The following is a 17,073-nucleotide window of genomic DNA, read 5'->3' as shown; positions in this document are numbered from 1 at the left end:
AATGACCTTTGTGTTATCAAGTACATACATTGTGAACATAGTTTAAAAGCATGAAAATGAATTCAAAAAAAACAAAAACATTTCAAGTTATTGGCATGCCATTATTACAACTATAATCTATGTGACCTGATACCAAATGTGCGTTCAATGAAGACACATTTTGTGAGCGCTTCATACAATTTTTGACCAAACGTTTCGTCATTTGCGAAAGTTGTGTTATGACTCACGAACATACCAAAATGGCGGAAAGGTTTACTCATCTGGTATTAAAACAAAGGTCAGTTTGGCTTGATATTACACGCACTAAAGAAAAATATGTTAAAAGTGTTACTTGCGTCTCTTTAACAAATTATACCCATATGACTTTCGGACACTTCAAAGAAATGCAAACTCATACGAAACTATTTTTCGCACAAGAATAATTTTTTATAAAGCAAGTCAATTCAAACACAGTCAGCTGGCATGCAAGTGATAATCAAATAAATGTGACTAATCCCTCGGTAGATATTTACTATATGGGGGCAGCCATCTTGAATATGGTTTAAAAACCAATTAAGTCAAATAACAGATTTGTCAGATTCCTACAGAGAAAAAATACAAAACTTTCACACCCAAATGATCATATATAATTTTAAGCCCATATTTTTGTTTTTTTGGCGTGTAAAATCCCATGCATATGAACACCAGATTACACGAAGAACACTTTCCTGGGGTATTTGAAACCAAAATTATCATTTAAGACTAATTATTTTGTCACTAATTAGCTTCTTACCATTGACAGATAATTTTGGTTTCAAATAACCCAGGAAAGTGTTCCAGGTTTTTATGTCATTTTGTGTTCATATACAAAAGAATTTTTCAAACAAAAACAATGAATTCAGATGAATTTGTTGGCTTAATATTAATTACCCCAACAGATCATTTGATTGTGAATGCTTGGTATTTTTTTCCCTGATTTGTAGGAATCTGAAAAACCTTGTTGTGCTTTCTTTAGTTTCAAGACATACTCAAGATGGCTGCCCCATATAGTAATATTGGTAAATTGATTGCATTTATTTTATTATCACTTGTACGCCAGCTGACTGTGTATTCAAAGTTACACACTGTAATTATTCATAAAGTGCTATTAGGGTCTTGGCACTATTTAAGTATCACTATATTCGGTCTGAATTTGTATAAATCCTAAGAAATATCGCCCTCAATTGTCAGCATGTCTAAATGCTAGCCATCAATTAGGCTACCCATTTTTGTATTCTAAGAGACACAATACATGTGAATTCACAAAGATTTGATTCTGATCTGAATTACTACCATCAACAGTAATTCAAATCCTTGTTTTTTTCTACATGTGAATTCACAAAGATTTGATTCTGATCTGAATTACTACCATCAACAGTAATTCAGATATTTGTTTTTTCTACATGTGAATTCACAAAGATTTGATTCTGATTTGAATTACTACCATCAACAGTAATTCAAATCCTTGTTTTTTTCTACATGTGAATTCACAAAGATTTGATTCTGATCTGAATTACTACCATCAACAGTAATTCAAATCCTTGTTTTTTTCTACATGTGAATTCACAAAGATTTGATTCTGATCTGAATTACTATCAACAGTAATTCAAATCCTTGTTTTTTTTCTACATGTGAATTTACAAAGATTTGATTTACTGCCATCAACAGTAATTCAAATCCTTGTTTTTTTCTACATGTGAATTTACAAAGATTTGATTTGAATTACTGCCATCAACAGTAAGTCAAATCCTTGTTTTTTTCTACATGTGAATTCACAAAGATTTGATTCTGATTTGAATTACTGCCATCAACAGTAATTCAGATATTTGTTTTCTCTTTTCTACATACGAGTTCACAAAGATTTGATTCTGATTTGAATTACTTTCACCAGCAGTAATTCAAATCCTTCTTTTCTTTTCTCTGGCAATGCTCACAAATTCAGACTATCCCATACTTCACATAATAGTCCAAAGAACCCAATAAGTGCAACTTTAAAACAACAAAGTCAAAATGACTTTGATCTAATTTCATTCTTATGAAAGCCCAAAACTCATATAGGTAAATTTATATCAGCAAAATAGTTTACAATATTATTCGACACAGGTCTTCCCAGAATGCCACAGAACGTCATCAATAACGAAAAGGAATAACATTTTACAGGGAAACACTGAGTCATGTGCCATTGGATCCAAACATCAATTCTCACTTCAAATCACTAAAATTAAAATATATAAAATAACTCACCCTGACGATGTTACTCCACTACTCACTTGTAAATAGTATAATCATGTCTGAAGAAATAACTGGTCAATTCATTTGGGGAGAGGTGAGGTGGAGTGGGGTGAGGTGAGGTGCAAGAAAAATAAACATAATTGTAAAACCATAATCCAAGTATTTATGAACATTACTGGAAAACAGAAAAAATAATATTTATTAGTTATAGATAATTTAATAAAAATCTAAAAGGATATGCAAATTTTGCGATTCAACGCATTCCCAAAAATTATGCATAAAACAAAGTATGTAGACAACAACGTATTCTCGGGGGCGGAGCTACATCATAGAATGTTCTACGTTGCTATCACATGCACCACTGTACCATGTACATGTATTTCTATGGGCTCTGCACGAGCTGCTGTGGAACGCCGGTCAAAGAGCCGGTAAAAACAGAACAAACTGAAGTTCAATTTAAACGCGAACAACAAAATATATAGATATATGTTGCACACATAGGGGTTATCTCAAATCCAGTTTTCTGAGTTTTTCGGCCTCTCAAGATGGTTGCCAGACGGTGAAAATGCCCGGATGTTCGCTCCCGAGAATACAACGAAAGTTTTTGAAAAATATTGTTATGCATATAAATTATACATATTACCACTTGTGACATTTGTTGACAGTTGTCAATATCTGAAACCTGATATTTTGTAGGTTATTGAATATCATAAACACTATGTAAATTATTATACATATTATGTAGCATTTGATGCTTCTCTGTTCGAGAATACAGCACTACCACACCATGAGGCATTATCAAACGATTAGGGGATAAGCCTGATATTAAAGGTCAGTACATTACAATTTATGCGTAAATTAATTAACATCCAAGCTGACATTGCCTTTGCATAAAAACTTAAAGCAGTCTTAAAGCAGGTATAATTGTCAACTTATTTTTAGTAGTATTTACCAATGTTATTAATATAGGATAGATTTAGACGATTACTCTGCACAGCAATCTAAGTTAGTTCAAGCCAAGCTTGCTAAATGTTAAACTATAATCAAACCAAACTCTATTCACTCAAATATAACACTTAATTAACAGTCAATATTGGCAAAATTAATAAAATATGTAAATATGAAGTAATATGACATAAGCAAAACAACTAAAGAATAAACCAATAAAAACAAAACGTTTTGATTAATAAAGTTGATTTCTTCATATATGTGGTTAGTTTTACTATTTGTAAATTTTGTAAAAACCAAATCATTTTAATTTGTAACAATTTTTAGAAGACCCATAACAGGAGGAAACTGTGGATAATATATTCGTAATCCATTCCTTTGATTAAATGGTTTAAAGAGCCTTATCAAATTTTAATTTTTACTTCTGAAAAACTGTAATTAATGTTTCACCATTTTCAAAAAAGTGATAAATTGAAAATAGATATTGGAACATGCAAAAGCTGAAGATAAACATTGACTGAATATTACTTTTTCATAATTTTTGACATTTATTGTAGGTTTATAACTGTATATGGCCACCAAAAGAAAGAAAATATGAATTTAGTTCAATGCTGAATTAAAAGAAAAACAAAAAACCATAAATTCAGTTGCTATATTTTCTTGATATAGGCACAAAATTGATTAAAATTGATTATAATAATTTTTCTGGATGTTGAAATGATTAACTGATTCGCAAATGTTAAGTCATGAATAAAAGCAAATTCAAATAAAGATATAATAGAATTCAGACATGTTTTGGATTACAATTCAATTCCATTGGTTGTCCCATCAATAATGAGATAAATTTAGTGGAAAATAACAATTGGCAGGCAAAAGCACACTCTCCCTGGTCAAACTAGTGGGGGCGCTCCATGGCGACTACCTAGCTTAGTGATAAAAGACTGTGAAGGAGAACGGCAAAAGCATGGTGACTAACTAGCTTAGTGATAACAGACTGTGAAGGAGAATAGCAAAAGAAATAATTTATGTTGAGGTGAACATTTCACTAGAAATCACATTTTTTTAAAGTCTGCACGAAAAAAAAAAAATAAAAAAAAAGCAAAAATCTAGAGTAAGCTGCGAAAACGAAATTTTTTTTCACGAGTCATCAAATTATATACGAGTTGGAAACGTTTCCAAAGTGAAGAAAACTTAAATTTAAAAAAAATTAAATTTAAATTTTCTTCACTTTGATTTATTCTCGTTCAAAATGAGTCTGCACGTGGTCTTCAAACGCGTTCTGATCACACGAGTCTTTTGGGAACTGTTTGCGACACATCGGACATACTCATCCAAAGTGACCCTGTACGTGCTGCTCAAATGTATCAGAAGGACACGAAGGAGGAAAGAGAAGATTGCATTTTGGGCACCATCTAGCAGCCCTGTCAGCGGAAAATTCTTGCGCATCGTGGAATTCAGTAGCAACGTCATCTCTAAAAGATAATAAAGACAATAATTAATGGATCAGTCAGGTTTTCAAGACATCTTGTTGGCAACTAGATTTCTCAAGTTCATCTGATTTTTTTGAAATTTGAAACTTCACAATATTATACAAATAGCACTAACAACAATAAAATTTGCCGAAACTTATCAACACTCGTTCAAATGTTCAAAAGCCAAATTTTCCCCTAAACGTGGTAAGCTATGTCACCAACATTGCCATGTTCAAGGTTTGGACGTTACATGTGAAAACTTTTCAATGTTTTTCTTGGCTGCAGAAGCACTACAGAGCATGACAAAAATAGAAACCTGTCAATATAATTTCATGATTATAGTATAATTAATGTGCCAAACAATGGTAAACATGGTAAAAGCACACATGTACATGTACGTTGAAATTGACAACTCATTGCACGCTAACGTAGAAATCGACAACCCCTTGCACATGTTAAGGCTGTACAAGGGCAATGGGACGAAACCTTTTTAAAACGAATGAGAATTAGGATGAAAATAAATTGGGACGAATGTGTTTGGATGAATATAAATTGGGAAAAATTGACTGTGAATTCTCGGATATCCTCATAATAAACTGAAGCCAAACAAAATAAAAGAGGTCAGAAATACTTTTTTATAAAATTAGAAGTTTAGAACTGTTTCAGATTTACCAATTTTTTGACTCCACCACTTTTGTGTTTGGGTCTATGGCAGTAATATGTAAAAGTTTGATAACCACTTTTCTTATTTACGAAGTAAGTTACAAGTAAGTTTTAAATCTCCAAGGATTACTAATGCATCTTACTGATGAGTTAGAAATTTGTACCTTTCTTCTGGAACGTGCCCGTCAACTTGTATTGTGACCGTTTCATGTGGAGTCACAGCGTCGGGTTCATCATACACATCACTGTCACTCTGATCAGCTGCATCAGCAGCGGTACGTGTTTCGTTCTTGACAGCAGCTAGTTTGGCTTGTGGTAATACAGTCGGACGCATTGGTGGCAGTAAGGGAGCGGATGTCGCTGCAGCTCCAAAGCACTCTGGTAGCAGGTCTGATGTTGTTGGTGGCACCATTGGCATCACGTAACCAGGGCGTGGGCGCGGTTGGTGGGATTGGTGGTGGGATCGATCGGGGACTGTGCATATTGTAGTGGATTCCCCTAGTTACTACTTCGTGTTGTCTACCTAACTCTCTTGCTTCGTCAACATACGGGTTTATAAACATGTTTTCAAAAGGATTGGCTGCTGGGGCGTTGTTGTTATTGATGCTTTCTGGCATTCTCAGTGACATGTTAGAATTCTCAACCTGTTTTAGCAGACTCACATATGCTTCATCTTTGTCTTGTTTTTCTTTAATTTCTCTCTTCAATTCTTCTCTCAGAAGCATTGTCTCTTCCTGATGAAATATAAGAAATTAACAAAAATGTATTAATTAACAACAAAATAATTAAGCTGCACCATTCAGTCTCACCAGTCAGATCTGAGGGGTCATTGCCCTTATGACTTAGCTGTGTGGTGTGGATCAGCTTGAACAGGCTTTATGCTCTCTGTACATAATAAGTTTGGTTATTAAGCATACATGTCAGGTGGCCGAGGGGGAGACATGCTGTGACGTGAAGCTAGGTGATTAGGTGCTGTATATGAGCATCGGTTGGAGTCACATAGTATTAACCCTTCCATATAGATGATGTCATTAACTAATGCCACACATTGCTGTCTGGTGATATTTCAAGGGGAACCTGGAAAACCCACGGATTGTACCAATGAATTATGGGACACTATTGTTTATGTTGTTTACTATGTTAATCTATCTTTTGTTATCCATTGTAATTTTAATCCAGAAAGCAAATTTGGTGTGAGCTTAGGCTTAAATAGAGAAGCCCAAGATGTATATTGCTTTTTGGTCCAGATTGGTGTGTCTTCTGGGTCCAGATTGGTGTGTCCTCTGGGTCCAGAGTGGTATATGTCCTCTGGGTCCAGAGTGGTGTGTCCTCTGGGTCCAGAGTGGTGTGTCCTCTGGGTCCAGAGTGGTGTGTCCTATGGGTGCAGAGTTGTGTGTCCTCTGGGTCCAGAGTGGTGTGTCCTCTGGGTCCAGAGTGGTGTGTCCTATGGGTGCAGAGTTGTGTGTCCTCTGGGTCCAGAGTGGTGTGTCCTCTGGGTCCAGAGTGGTGTGTCCTCTGGGTCTAGAGTGGTGTGTCCTCTGGGTCCAGAGTGGTGTGTCCTATGGGTGCAGAGTTGTGTGTCCTCTGGGTCCAGAGTGGTGTGTCCTCTGGGTCCAGAGTGGTGTGTCCTATGGGTCCAGAGTTGTGTGTCCTCTGGGTCCGGAGTGGTGTGTCCTCTGGGTCCAGAGTGGTGTGTCCTCTGGGTCCAGAGTGGTGTGTCCTCTGGGTCCAGAGTGGTGTGTCCTATGGGTGCGGAGTGGTGTGTCCTCTGGGTCCAGAGTGATGTGTCCTCTGGGTCCAGAGTGGTGTGTCCTCTGGGTCCAGAGTGGTGTGTCCTATGGGTGCAGAGTTGTGTGTCCTCTGGGTGCAGAGTGGTGTGTCCTCTGGGTCCAGAGTGGTGTGTCCTCTGGGTCCAGAGTGGTGTGTCCTATGGGTCCAGAGTGGTGTGTCCTCTGGGTCCAGAGTGGTGTGTCTTCTGGGTCCAGAGTGGTGTGTCCTCTGGGTCCAGAGTGGTGTGTCCTCTGGGTCCAGAGTGGTGTGTCCTCTGGGTCCAGAGTGGTGTGTCCTCTGGGTCCAGAGTGGTGTGTCCTCTGGGTCCAGAGTGGTGTGTCCTCTGGGTCCAGAGTGGTGTGTCCTCTGGTCCAGAGTGGTGTGTCCTCTGGGTCCAGAGTGGTGTGTCCTCTGGGTCCAGAGTGGTGTGTCCTCTGGGTCCAGAGTGGTGTGTCCTCTGGGTCCAGAGTGGTGTGTCCTCTGGGTCCAGAGTGGTGTGTCCTATGGGTGCAGAGTTGTGTGTCCTCTGGGTGCAGAGTGGTGTGTCCTCTGGGTCCAGAGTGGTGTGTCCTCTGGGTCCAGAGTGGTGTGTCCTATGGGTCCAGAGTGGTGTGTCCTCTGGGTCCAGAGTGGTGTGTTCTCTGGGTCCAGAGTGGTGTGTCCTCTGGGTCCAGAGTGGTGTGTCCTCTGGGTCCAGAGTGGTGTGTCCTCTGGGTCCAGAGTGGTGTGTCCTCTGGGTCCAGAGTGGTGTGTCCTCTGGGTCCAGAGTGGTGTGTCCTCTGGGTCCAGAGTGGTGTGTCCTCTGGGTCCAGAGTGGTGTGTCCTATGGGTGCAGAGTTGTGTGTCCTCTGGGTGCAGAGTGGTGTGTTCTCTGGGTCCAGAGTGGTGTGTCCTCTGGGTCCAGAGTGGTGTGTCATCTGGGTCCAGAGTGGTGTGTCCTCTGGGTCCAGAGTGGTGTGTCCTCTGGGTCCAGAGTGGTGTGTCCTCTGGGTCCAGAGTGGTGTGTCCTCTGGGTCCAGAGTGGTGTCTTCTGGGTCCAGAGTGGTGTGTCCTCTGGGTCCAGAGTGGTGTGTCCTCTGGGTCCAGAGTGGTGTGTCCTCTGGGTCCAGAGTGGTGTGTCCTCTGGGTCCAGAGTGGTGTGATCTCTGGGTCCAGAGTGGTGTGTCCTCTGGGTCCAGAGTGGTGTGTCCTCTGGGTGCAGTGGTGTGTCCTCTGGGTCCAGAGTGGTGTGTCCTCTGGGTCCAGAGTGGTGTGTCCTCTGGGTCCAGAGTGGTGTGTCTTCTGGGTGCAGAGTGGTGTGTCCTCTGGTGCAGGGTGGTGTGTCCTCTGGGTCCAGAGTGGTGTGTCCTCTGGGTCCAGAGTGGTGTGTCCTCTGGGTCCAGAGTGGTGTGTCCTCTGGGTCCAGAGTGGTGTGTCCTCTGGGTCCAGAGTGGTGTGTCCTCTGGGTCCAGAGTGGTGTGTCCTCTGGGTCCAGAGTGGTGTGTCCTCTGGGTCCAGAGTGGTGTGTCCTCTGGGTCCAGAGTGGTGTGTCCTCTGTGTCCAGAGTGGTGTGTCCTCTGGGTCCAGAGTGGTGTGTCCTCTGGGTCCAGAGTGGCGTGTCCTCTGGGTCCAGAGTGGCGTGTCCTCTGGGTCCAGAGTGGTGTGTCCTCTGGGTCCAGAGTGGTGTGTCCTCTGAGTCCAGAGTGGTGTGTCCTCTGGGTCCAGAGTGGTGTGTCCTCTGGGTCCAGAGTGGTGTGTCCTCTGGGTCCAGAGTGGTGTGTCCTCTGGGTCCAGAGTAGTGTGTCCTCTGGGTGCAGAGTGGTGTGTCCTCTGGGTGCAGAGTGGTGTGTCCTCTGGGTCCAGAGTGGTGTGTCCTCTGGGTCCAGAGTGGTGTGTCCTCTGGGTCCAGAGTGGTGTGTCCTCTGGGTCCAGAGTGGTGTGTCCTCTGGGTCCAGAGTGGTGTGTCCTCTGGATCCAGAGTGGTGTGTCCTCTGGGTCCAGAGTGGTGTGTCCTCTGGGTCCAGAGTGGTGTGTCCTCTGGGTCCAGAGTGGTGTGTCCTATGGGTCCAGAGTGGTGTGTCCTCTGGGTCCAGAGTGGTGTGTCCTCTGGGTCCAGAGTGGTGTGTCCTCTGGGTCCAGAGTGGTGTGTCCTCTGGGTCCAGAGTGGTGTGTCCTATGGGTCCAGAGTGGTGTGTCCTCTGGGTCCAGAGTGGTGTGTCCTCTGGGTCCAGAGTGGTGTGTCCTCTGGGTCCAGAGTGGTGTGTCCTATGGGTCCAGAGTGGTGTGTCCTCTGGGTCCAGAGTGGTGTGTCCTCTGGGTCCAGAGTGGTGTGTCGTCTGGGTCCAGAGTGGTGTGTCCTCTGGGTCCAGAGTGGTGTGTCCTCTGGGTCCAGAGTGGTGTGTCCTCTGGGTCCAGAGTGGTGTGTCCTCTGGGTCCAGAGTGGTGTGTCCTCTGCGTCCAGAGTGGTGTGTCCTCTGCGTCCAGAGTGGTGTGTCCTCTGGGTCCAGAGTGGTGTGTCCTCTGGGTCCAGAGTGGTGTGTCCTCTGCGTCCAGAGTGGTGTGCGATGCAACTAATTATGCTAATTTCCATGATGCAACAGGTGATCTTACTAAAGGTTTTGAAAATGAAATTTGATAAAATGAAATTCACTTTATAAACAAAGAAAGCCTCAAAATAAGAAATCAGGTGCTACAACAGTTCAGTTTGTGATTTCAGAGGTCACAGCCACATAGAATCTTGAATTTGTCTTGAATACTGGATAATACTTTATTTTAGCTGGAATTATTTTTCGCTGAAAAGACTTTTTGGGTGTTTTGTATGGAATTTATTTTCACTGATTTTTGATGAGCTGAATGGAAAAGAGGTATATTCGCTGGAATTTACTTTCGCTGAAAATTGCAAAAAAATTCCAAGCGAAAATAAAGTATTTTACAGTACTTCTCCCTTCAGCAGTCACCGAGGTAACCCAACTTGACTTTGGGGATTCCATTTTGACCAATGTCCTAACAAAATCAGTCCTATAGAGAATGCACTATAAGAACCCCAACCCGGTTGAATACTTGTGTCTTACCTCCTGTGCTTCATTTTGTCTCTTAGCCTCCTTAATTTTCTTTTTCAGTTCATTCAATTCCTTCTCAGCATCTGCAAATCGCTTCACCGAATCTTGGTATTTTCCATCCAATTCCAAGACTTTCATTTCTGTTTTTTCCATATTTGTCTTCTCACTCTGAAAATAAAATTATTCCATGTAAAATCGTGCACATTCTTCTTTCATAGTACTTTTTGGAGTCAGAAGTTGCCCATCAGAAACATTGAGGATGAAGAGGAGGGAGTAGGTAGATTTACTATGCAAAATGTGTTTCTTTCACTTTGTTTTGAACTGGATTTTTTTTTATGATGTTACTGTAATTTGTTTTTGGTACTTTTATCCAACGAGTTGTATTTTCTTTTTGTATATATATTGGTTTTTTTGTTTTTTTGTAATATTGGGAAAATATAGTAGTGACGTAGCATTACCATGAGGACACACATTAACATGTGCAAATGAGACGAGTTTTGGATGTATATAGCGGACACACTAGCATCATCATCCGAATCGTGCGGTTAGGTTTGGTAAATGAAAACATGCTCTCCATGTGGCAATGGCCGAATAAATGAACCTTGGCTGGTGAAGATGCACTAGCATTAAACTGCACCACAATTGTACATTGCTTGATAATATAACCAAGTTAAAGTTATCACAACGCAAACCTGAAATTCATAAACCGAGAGGGTCATCACCTGCGCACACGCAAGAATTGAGTCGCAAGCAATGATAACAACACACGCTAAAAACGCAAAGGCTCATGGTAGACGCTTGTTTGTAAACAATGACACGCTATGGCCATCTGACGCATGAGGAGGTGACGACTCCCTGGCTTTAATGATAAATCAAAGAAAGCTTAGAAAGAACTCCCATGTGCTGAGAGTATTGAAGACACATTAAAAATTAACTAAAAATTACTTGTACATGAGATATTGATAGAAAAGCTGAAAACTAATTATGTACATCAGGTAACTAATATGAACAGAACAGAACAAAAAAATTATGAATTATTATGCTCATTAGAGAATTAATATGAACAAATTTTAACCCAAAATTAATCAGGCCTGTCTATTGTCCTAGAGCATTTATGTACCAAATTTTATTCAAATGTGATGATCAGTAATTGAGATATCAGTGTTAATTAATTATGTTAATTAGGAGATTAATAAGCATAAATATTTACCAAAAACTAATTGGGTTTCTGCATAGTTCTCTTTAAAAGTTTCATTAAAATCCAATTTGTGGTTCTTTATATATCAGTGGAACATTATGCAAATTAGGTAATTAATATCCAATTAAAACTAATTAGGTCTCTGCATAATCCGAGAAGATCTATGTAGCAAGTCTCATTGAAATATGATGATTACTACTTGATATATCAAAAGCTGAAAATTAATTAATTATGCAAATTAGATAATTAATATGTACTCGTATTACCCTAAAAACTATCAGGTTTGTGCAGTGTCCTATGACATCTATGTACCAAGTGTCATTGAAATGTAATGATTACTAGTTGAAATATCAAAAGCTGAAAATTAATTAATTATGCAAATTAGCTACTAGTAATTAATATATACTGATATTAGCCTAAAACTATCAGGTCTGTGCAGTGTCCTATGATGTCTATGTACCAAATTTCATTGAAATGTGATGATTACTACTTGAAATATCAGAAGCTGAAAATTAATTAATTATGCAAATTAGGTAATTAATATGTACTCGTATTACCTTAAAAACTATCAGGTCTGTGCAGTGTCCTATGACATCTATGTACCAAATTTTATTGAAATGTGATGATTACTACTTGAAATATCAAAAGCTGAGATATAATTAATTATGCAAATTAGGTAATTAATATGTACTCGTATTACCCTAAAAACTATCAGGTCTGTGCAGTGTCCTATGACATCTATGTACCAAGTGTCATTGAAATGTGATGATTACTACTTGAAATATCAAAAGCTGAAAATTAATTAATTATGCAAATTAGGTAATTAATATGTACTCATATTACCCTAAAAACTATCAGGTCTGTGCAGTGTCCTATGACATCTATGTACCAAGTTTCATTGAAATGTGACAATTACTATTTGAAATATCAAAAGCTGAAAATTAATTAATTATGCTAATTAGGTAATTAATATCTACTGATATTACCCAAAAAACTATCAGGTCTGTGCAATGACCTATGACATCTATGTACCAAATTTTATTGAAATGTGATGATTACTACTTGAAATATCAAAAGCTGAAATATAATTAATTATGCTAATTAGGTAATTAAGATGTACTCGTATTACCCTAAAAACTATCAGGTCTGTGCAGTGTCCTATGACATCTATGTACCAAGTGTCATTGAAATGTGATGATTACTACTTGAAATATCAAAAGCTGAAAATTAATTAATTATGCAAATTAGGTAATTAATATGTACTCATATTACCCTAAAAACTATCAGGTCTGTGCAGTGTCCTATGACATCTATGTACCAAGTTTCATTGAAATGTGGCAATTAATACTTGAAATATCAAAAGCTGAAAATTAATTAATTATGCTAATTAGGTAATTAATATCTACTGATATTACCCTAAAAACTTTCAGGTTTGTGCAGTGTCCTATGACATCTATGTACCAAGTTTTATTGAAATGTGATGATTAGTACTTGAGATATCAGTGGAAAAGCCGAAAATTGATTAATCATTATGCAAATTAGGTAATTAATATTGCACAGATTTTTACCCAAAACTAATCAAATCTGCGCATTAGTTTGGAGCATCTGTGTGCCAAGTTTCATCAAAATCCAATGAGTGGTTCTTTAGATATCAGTGGAACAGTCATGAAACAGCCAAAAATCAGCTAATTATCATGCAAATTAGGTAATTAATAAGCATGGGATTTTTACCAAAACCTACTCAAATCTGCGCATTGGTCCAGAGCATCTATGCACCAAGTTTCATCAAAAACTGATGTATGGTTCTTGAGATATCAGTGGAACAGACGGACACACATACACACACACACACACACATATACAGACACACTAACTGCAAAGACTCCCATTATGTGCTTCGCACATGGGAGTCAAAAATTGTCAAATCGAAATGGAAATGCTGCAGACTATTAAGAACAAACAAACAAATAAATTGTAAAAGGATAAATGAAACGCGATTGAAACGTTTCAGCCAGGAATATGTTCTCGACTTCCATGATCTTATTTACTACAAAAACATTCTCCTTCAAAACATTGTTCATTATTCGTACCGTCAGCTTCTACAACGTTTACATTTACAGTAATGAACGAACAAATAAAACTTCCAAACGATCATCAAAGTTACGACGTGACTTAACTTACTTCGCGATGTTATACACCGGTTATACCAATAATTCCTCATACTCAGTCATGCCATGAAAAAATGTTACTTATTTTTTTTATACGAAATAGACGTAAAATTTGAGCGATTATTTTTGATCAATCGATCGCTTGGCTGAAAAACAAAGACCGCCATGATAATTAATTAATAACGTATTAATTGACCGGCATGTGTCTTTTGACCCGATGGGTCAAAAACTCCATTAACCAATCAGAATACCGCATGGTAATGCCGGCAGAACCCGAAGTTTTCCGAATGGTAGTGATCATAATAATTACAGTGCGGAAGTAAAGCGATGTTGTAGCACGATGTGTTGGTATGGATTTCAGATGAAAACTGCATGATGGTTTTCGAAATAGGTGATAAGCAATTTTTAAAAGGTAAAAGAAGTCTTTCCATAAACAGTAAAATTGCAACTAACATTTTTGCAAACTCCACATTGTTTCAAACCGTTATTTTGTTTTTGAAACGGTTGATTGAAATGAACACACGTTATTTACGCAATATCGGACAATGCTGTGTACGCTGCTGGGGAATCCGTTGTGACGTCACAGGAAGCGCTGTCCCAGCTCAGGTGTCGAAGGAACGCCGACGTGCAGCGTCAACGGAAGAAATCCCACACACCAAACATTCGAACGAGGGAAACGAAAGCGAGGGCGCCGCCAGTGTTTGGAGTGTGGGGGAATCCCAATCTCCCAGGCAAAGTTCTATTTCTACGAATATATACTTTTGGTGTTCTAGCCGAAAGGATCTTTGGGGAGAAGAATGGTGGAATTCCTCACCGCATTACGTAATGACAACAACGTGACGTCACATTGATCACGTGCCACCGACCGCGTCCGGTGTGAGAAGGCGACATGACCTTTCAAGAATACTCGGATGAATGGGCTTTATTTCGAATAATTACGTCTCAGTGGTTACTGTGGTGAGTATTTAATAAATAGACAATCTATCGACCTTAGTTGAGAGTCGTGTTTCACAGAACATTGCATGATTTTTAATCGTTTATAAAAATTGCGCATTGGTCTCATTGCTGCGTCAACATGGACGGTCCTCTAAGACTGTCACCATAGCATTATGCTCCAGTCAATGTCAACCCCCACCCTCCCCACCTCGGGGTTTAGTGGGGGATTTGGAAATTATTGTTGTAAAATTTGCGAAATGCCCCACCTTCTGGGGCAAGATGGATAGGCAAATCTCCACCAAAACAAACCCCCACATTTCTCCACCGATCGCCGCTGTCTGCCATGCTTGCTATCAGCAGAGTACTAGCGATGCTAGCGTCGATGACGTAACACGAAACACGGCTATTCCCCCCCCCTCCACGGGCACGGTTTGGCGGTAAACCCTGTCTAATGCCCCACATTTGTCCCGCATCGCCCAAAGTGGGAGGGGTTGGGGTTTACATTGACTGGAGCATTACTGTGTTGACAAATATCATGTACGTTTATTATACCATGAGATGAACACAAACACTGCTATGGATCTACAGCTATGTTAAATATATTACAAATATTGAGCTTACAGATACTCCAAGATAGTTAAATGTTTTTGTTAAGCTGACCTCTTTGTTTTCAAAAAATAATAAATGATCATTCAAAAGTCTGTTACTTTTATTAAAGCTAGGGGGAGTCGTCACCTGCATTTTTTTTCTTCTATATTTACAGTTAGTTTGCTTTGTTTTGTGTATTTGTCCAGATTATCTAAAGAGAACTGTAATTTATTTTTAATTTCAGATAGCATGACAATGTCATCTGCATATAACAAACAACTAACTGGTCTTCAAAAAATTCTGGTAAGTCGTTAATAAAAATATTAAATAATGTTGAGACTGGAATTCTTTGGTCAAACACCCGTTAGTTTTAATTGTATAGGTAACATTGCTGTACATATTTTAATAATTTCTTAAATACATCACATGTAGACCATCATGGCAAACATTATCAAAGGCCTTTCTTAGGTCAACAAAACATGCATAAATTCTTTTGTGTTTTTGTTTTGATTTACTTCCTAGTTTGTTTTCAGTTATTTCTAAGTAATCTGTTAGGCCAGACTTTTTTTATTCCTTGTTTCGCGAGTTTTTATAATGCAATTTTTTTGAGGAGGGCAGAAAAAAAATAAAATTAATTTTTTTTTCCATTAGATTCGTGCGATTCTCAAAGAATTGTAAGTGAGATCATCGATTGGAGAGAAGAAATGAAATAAAATGTTATTCCATGTATAACCTTGTTTCTCATCTGGGTGAGACTTCGGTATTTTGATCATGATACTCCCACGAAAATGCAACTTGAATTTGTTATGCGGCGGTGGTAAAAAAATGAAGATAAAAATAATATTTTTTTAGCATTTTTTTGCACTTACAAGTCGGCGGGCGCGAGAAATTACGCTGAAATAAAATTATATTTTTATTTCATTTTCGGCTCCTGTTCATTTGTCAGTTTCGCAAAACAAGGGATAATAAAAGTCTGGCCTTAATCTTTTATTTAGTACACTTGTAAACAACTTGATATAGTAATTTCCCTATAGTTGGAGGGATTGGATTTTAATCTTGATTTATGGATTATTACTATTAAACTTGAACTCCAGGATTTAGGAGAAGTATTTGATAAGTAAACCATATTAATTAAAAAAATTATGTATGGCATCTTTTAAATAGAATTTATCACTTTTGAACTTTTCATTTCACATGAAATGAATTACCAAACAAACAAACTCTAATTGTACACATGTCTACAATAACAAAGTATATTGATATAGTGTTATTTTCTTCTCCATTTTGACATGTTTTTCTGTAAATCCTCAAAGACAGAGCCAAAATACATATACTAAAAATTTACATTTCCTGTGGAAATGGTTACAACATACAGACTCTTTTTTAGCTCCGCTGTCGACTTTGTCGAGCGGAGCTTATCATATGAGTGATTGTCCGTCGTCGTCCGTGTCAATGTTTTACTTTTTCGACTTCTTCTTGAAAACTACAAGCCTGAATGCTTTGATACTTGGTGTATATGTACCTTGGGTAGACCTCTCTCAGATTTGTTCATTTCATGTTGATATCTTCAATTCTCTAATTTTGGTGAATACTTTTGTCATTTTTGGTAAAAAAGTGATATTTTCGACTTCTTGTAAAAAATCACAAGTCCAATTGCTTTGATATTACATATATAGGTACTACATGTGGACCTCTCTCAGATTTGTTCATTTTGTAATGATATCTTTAGTTCTCTAATTTTGGTGAATATTTTTGTCATTTTTGGTAAAAAGTGATATTTTCGACTTCTTGTTAAAAACCGCAAGTCCAATTGCTTTGATATTACATATATAGGTACTACATGTGGACCTTTCTCAGATTTGTTCATTTTGTAATGATATCTTTAATTCTCTAATTTTGGTGAATATTTTTGTCATTTTTGGTAAAAAGTGATATTTTCTTCTTGTTAAAAACCACAATCATTTATGGTGAAAAATGATATTTTTGAATTTTTGTTGAAAACAGCAAGTCCCATTGCATTGATACTATTCATATTATTCATT

General features: G+C 38.4%; 1 protein-coding gene across 1 annotated transcript; it reads right to left on the bottom strand.

Moving 5' to 3' along the window:
* Positions 1-4,525: 4,525 nt before the first annotated feature.
* On the bottom strand, positions 4,526-13,587 carry LOC146729896 (uncharacterized). The gene is made up of 5 exons (XM_085494707.1): positions 13,521-13,587; positions 10,154-10,309; positions 5,743-6,067; positions 5,498-5,642; positions 4,526-4,670 (listed from the first exon to the last, which is right to left on the bottom strand). Exons 2-5 carry the CDS (start codon positions 10,292-10,294, stop codon positions 4,526-4,528), a joined length of 756 nt encoding a protein of 251 aa, XP_085350833.1. The 5' UTR covers positions 10,295-10,309; positions 13,521-13,587.
* Between the last annotated feature and the right edge of the window lie 3,486 nt (positions 13,588-17,073).

Source organism: Saccoglossus kowalevskii, chromosome 20, assembly GCF_978046115.1.
Source record: "Saccoglossus kowalevskii chromosome 20, keSacKowa6.1, whole genome shotgun sequence".
Classification (NCBI taxonomy): domain Eukaryota; kingdom Metazoa; phylum Hemichordata; class Enteropneusta; family Harrimaniidae; genus Saccoglossus; species Saccoglossus kowalevskii.
This window is presented reverse-complemented; position numbering and strand designations above follow the sequence as displayed.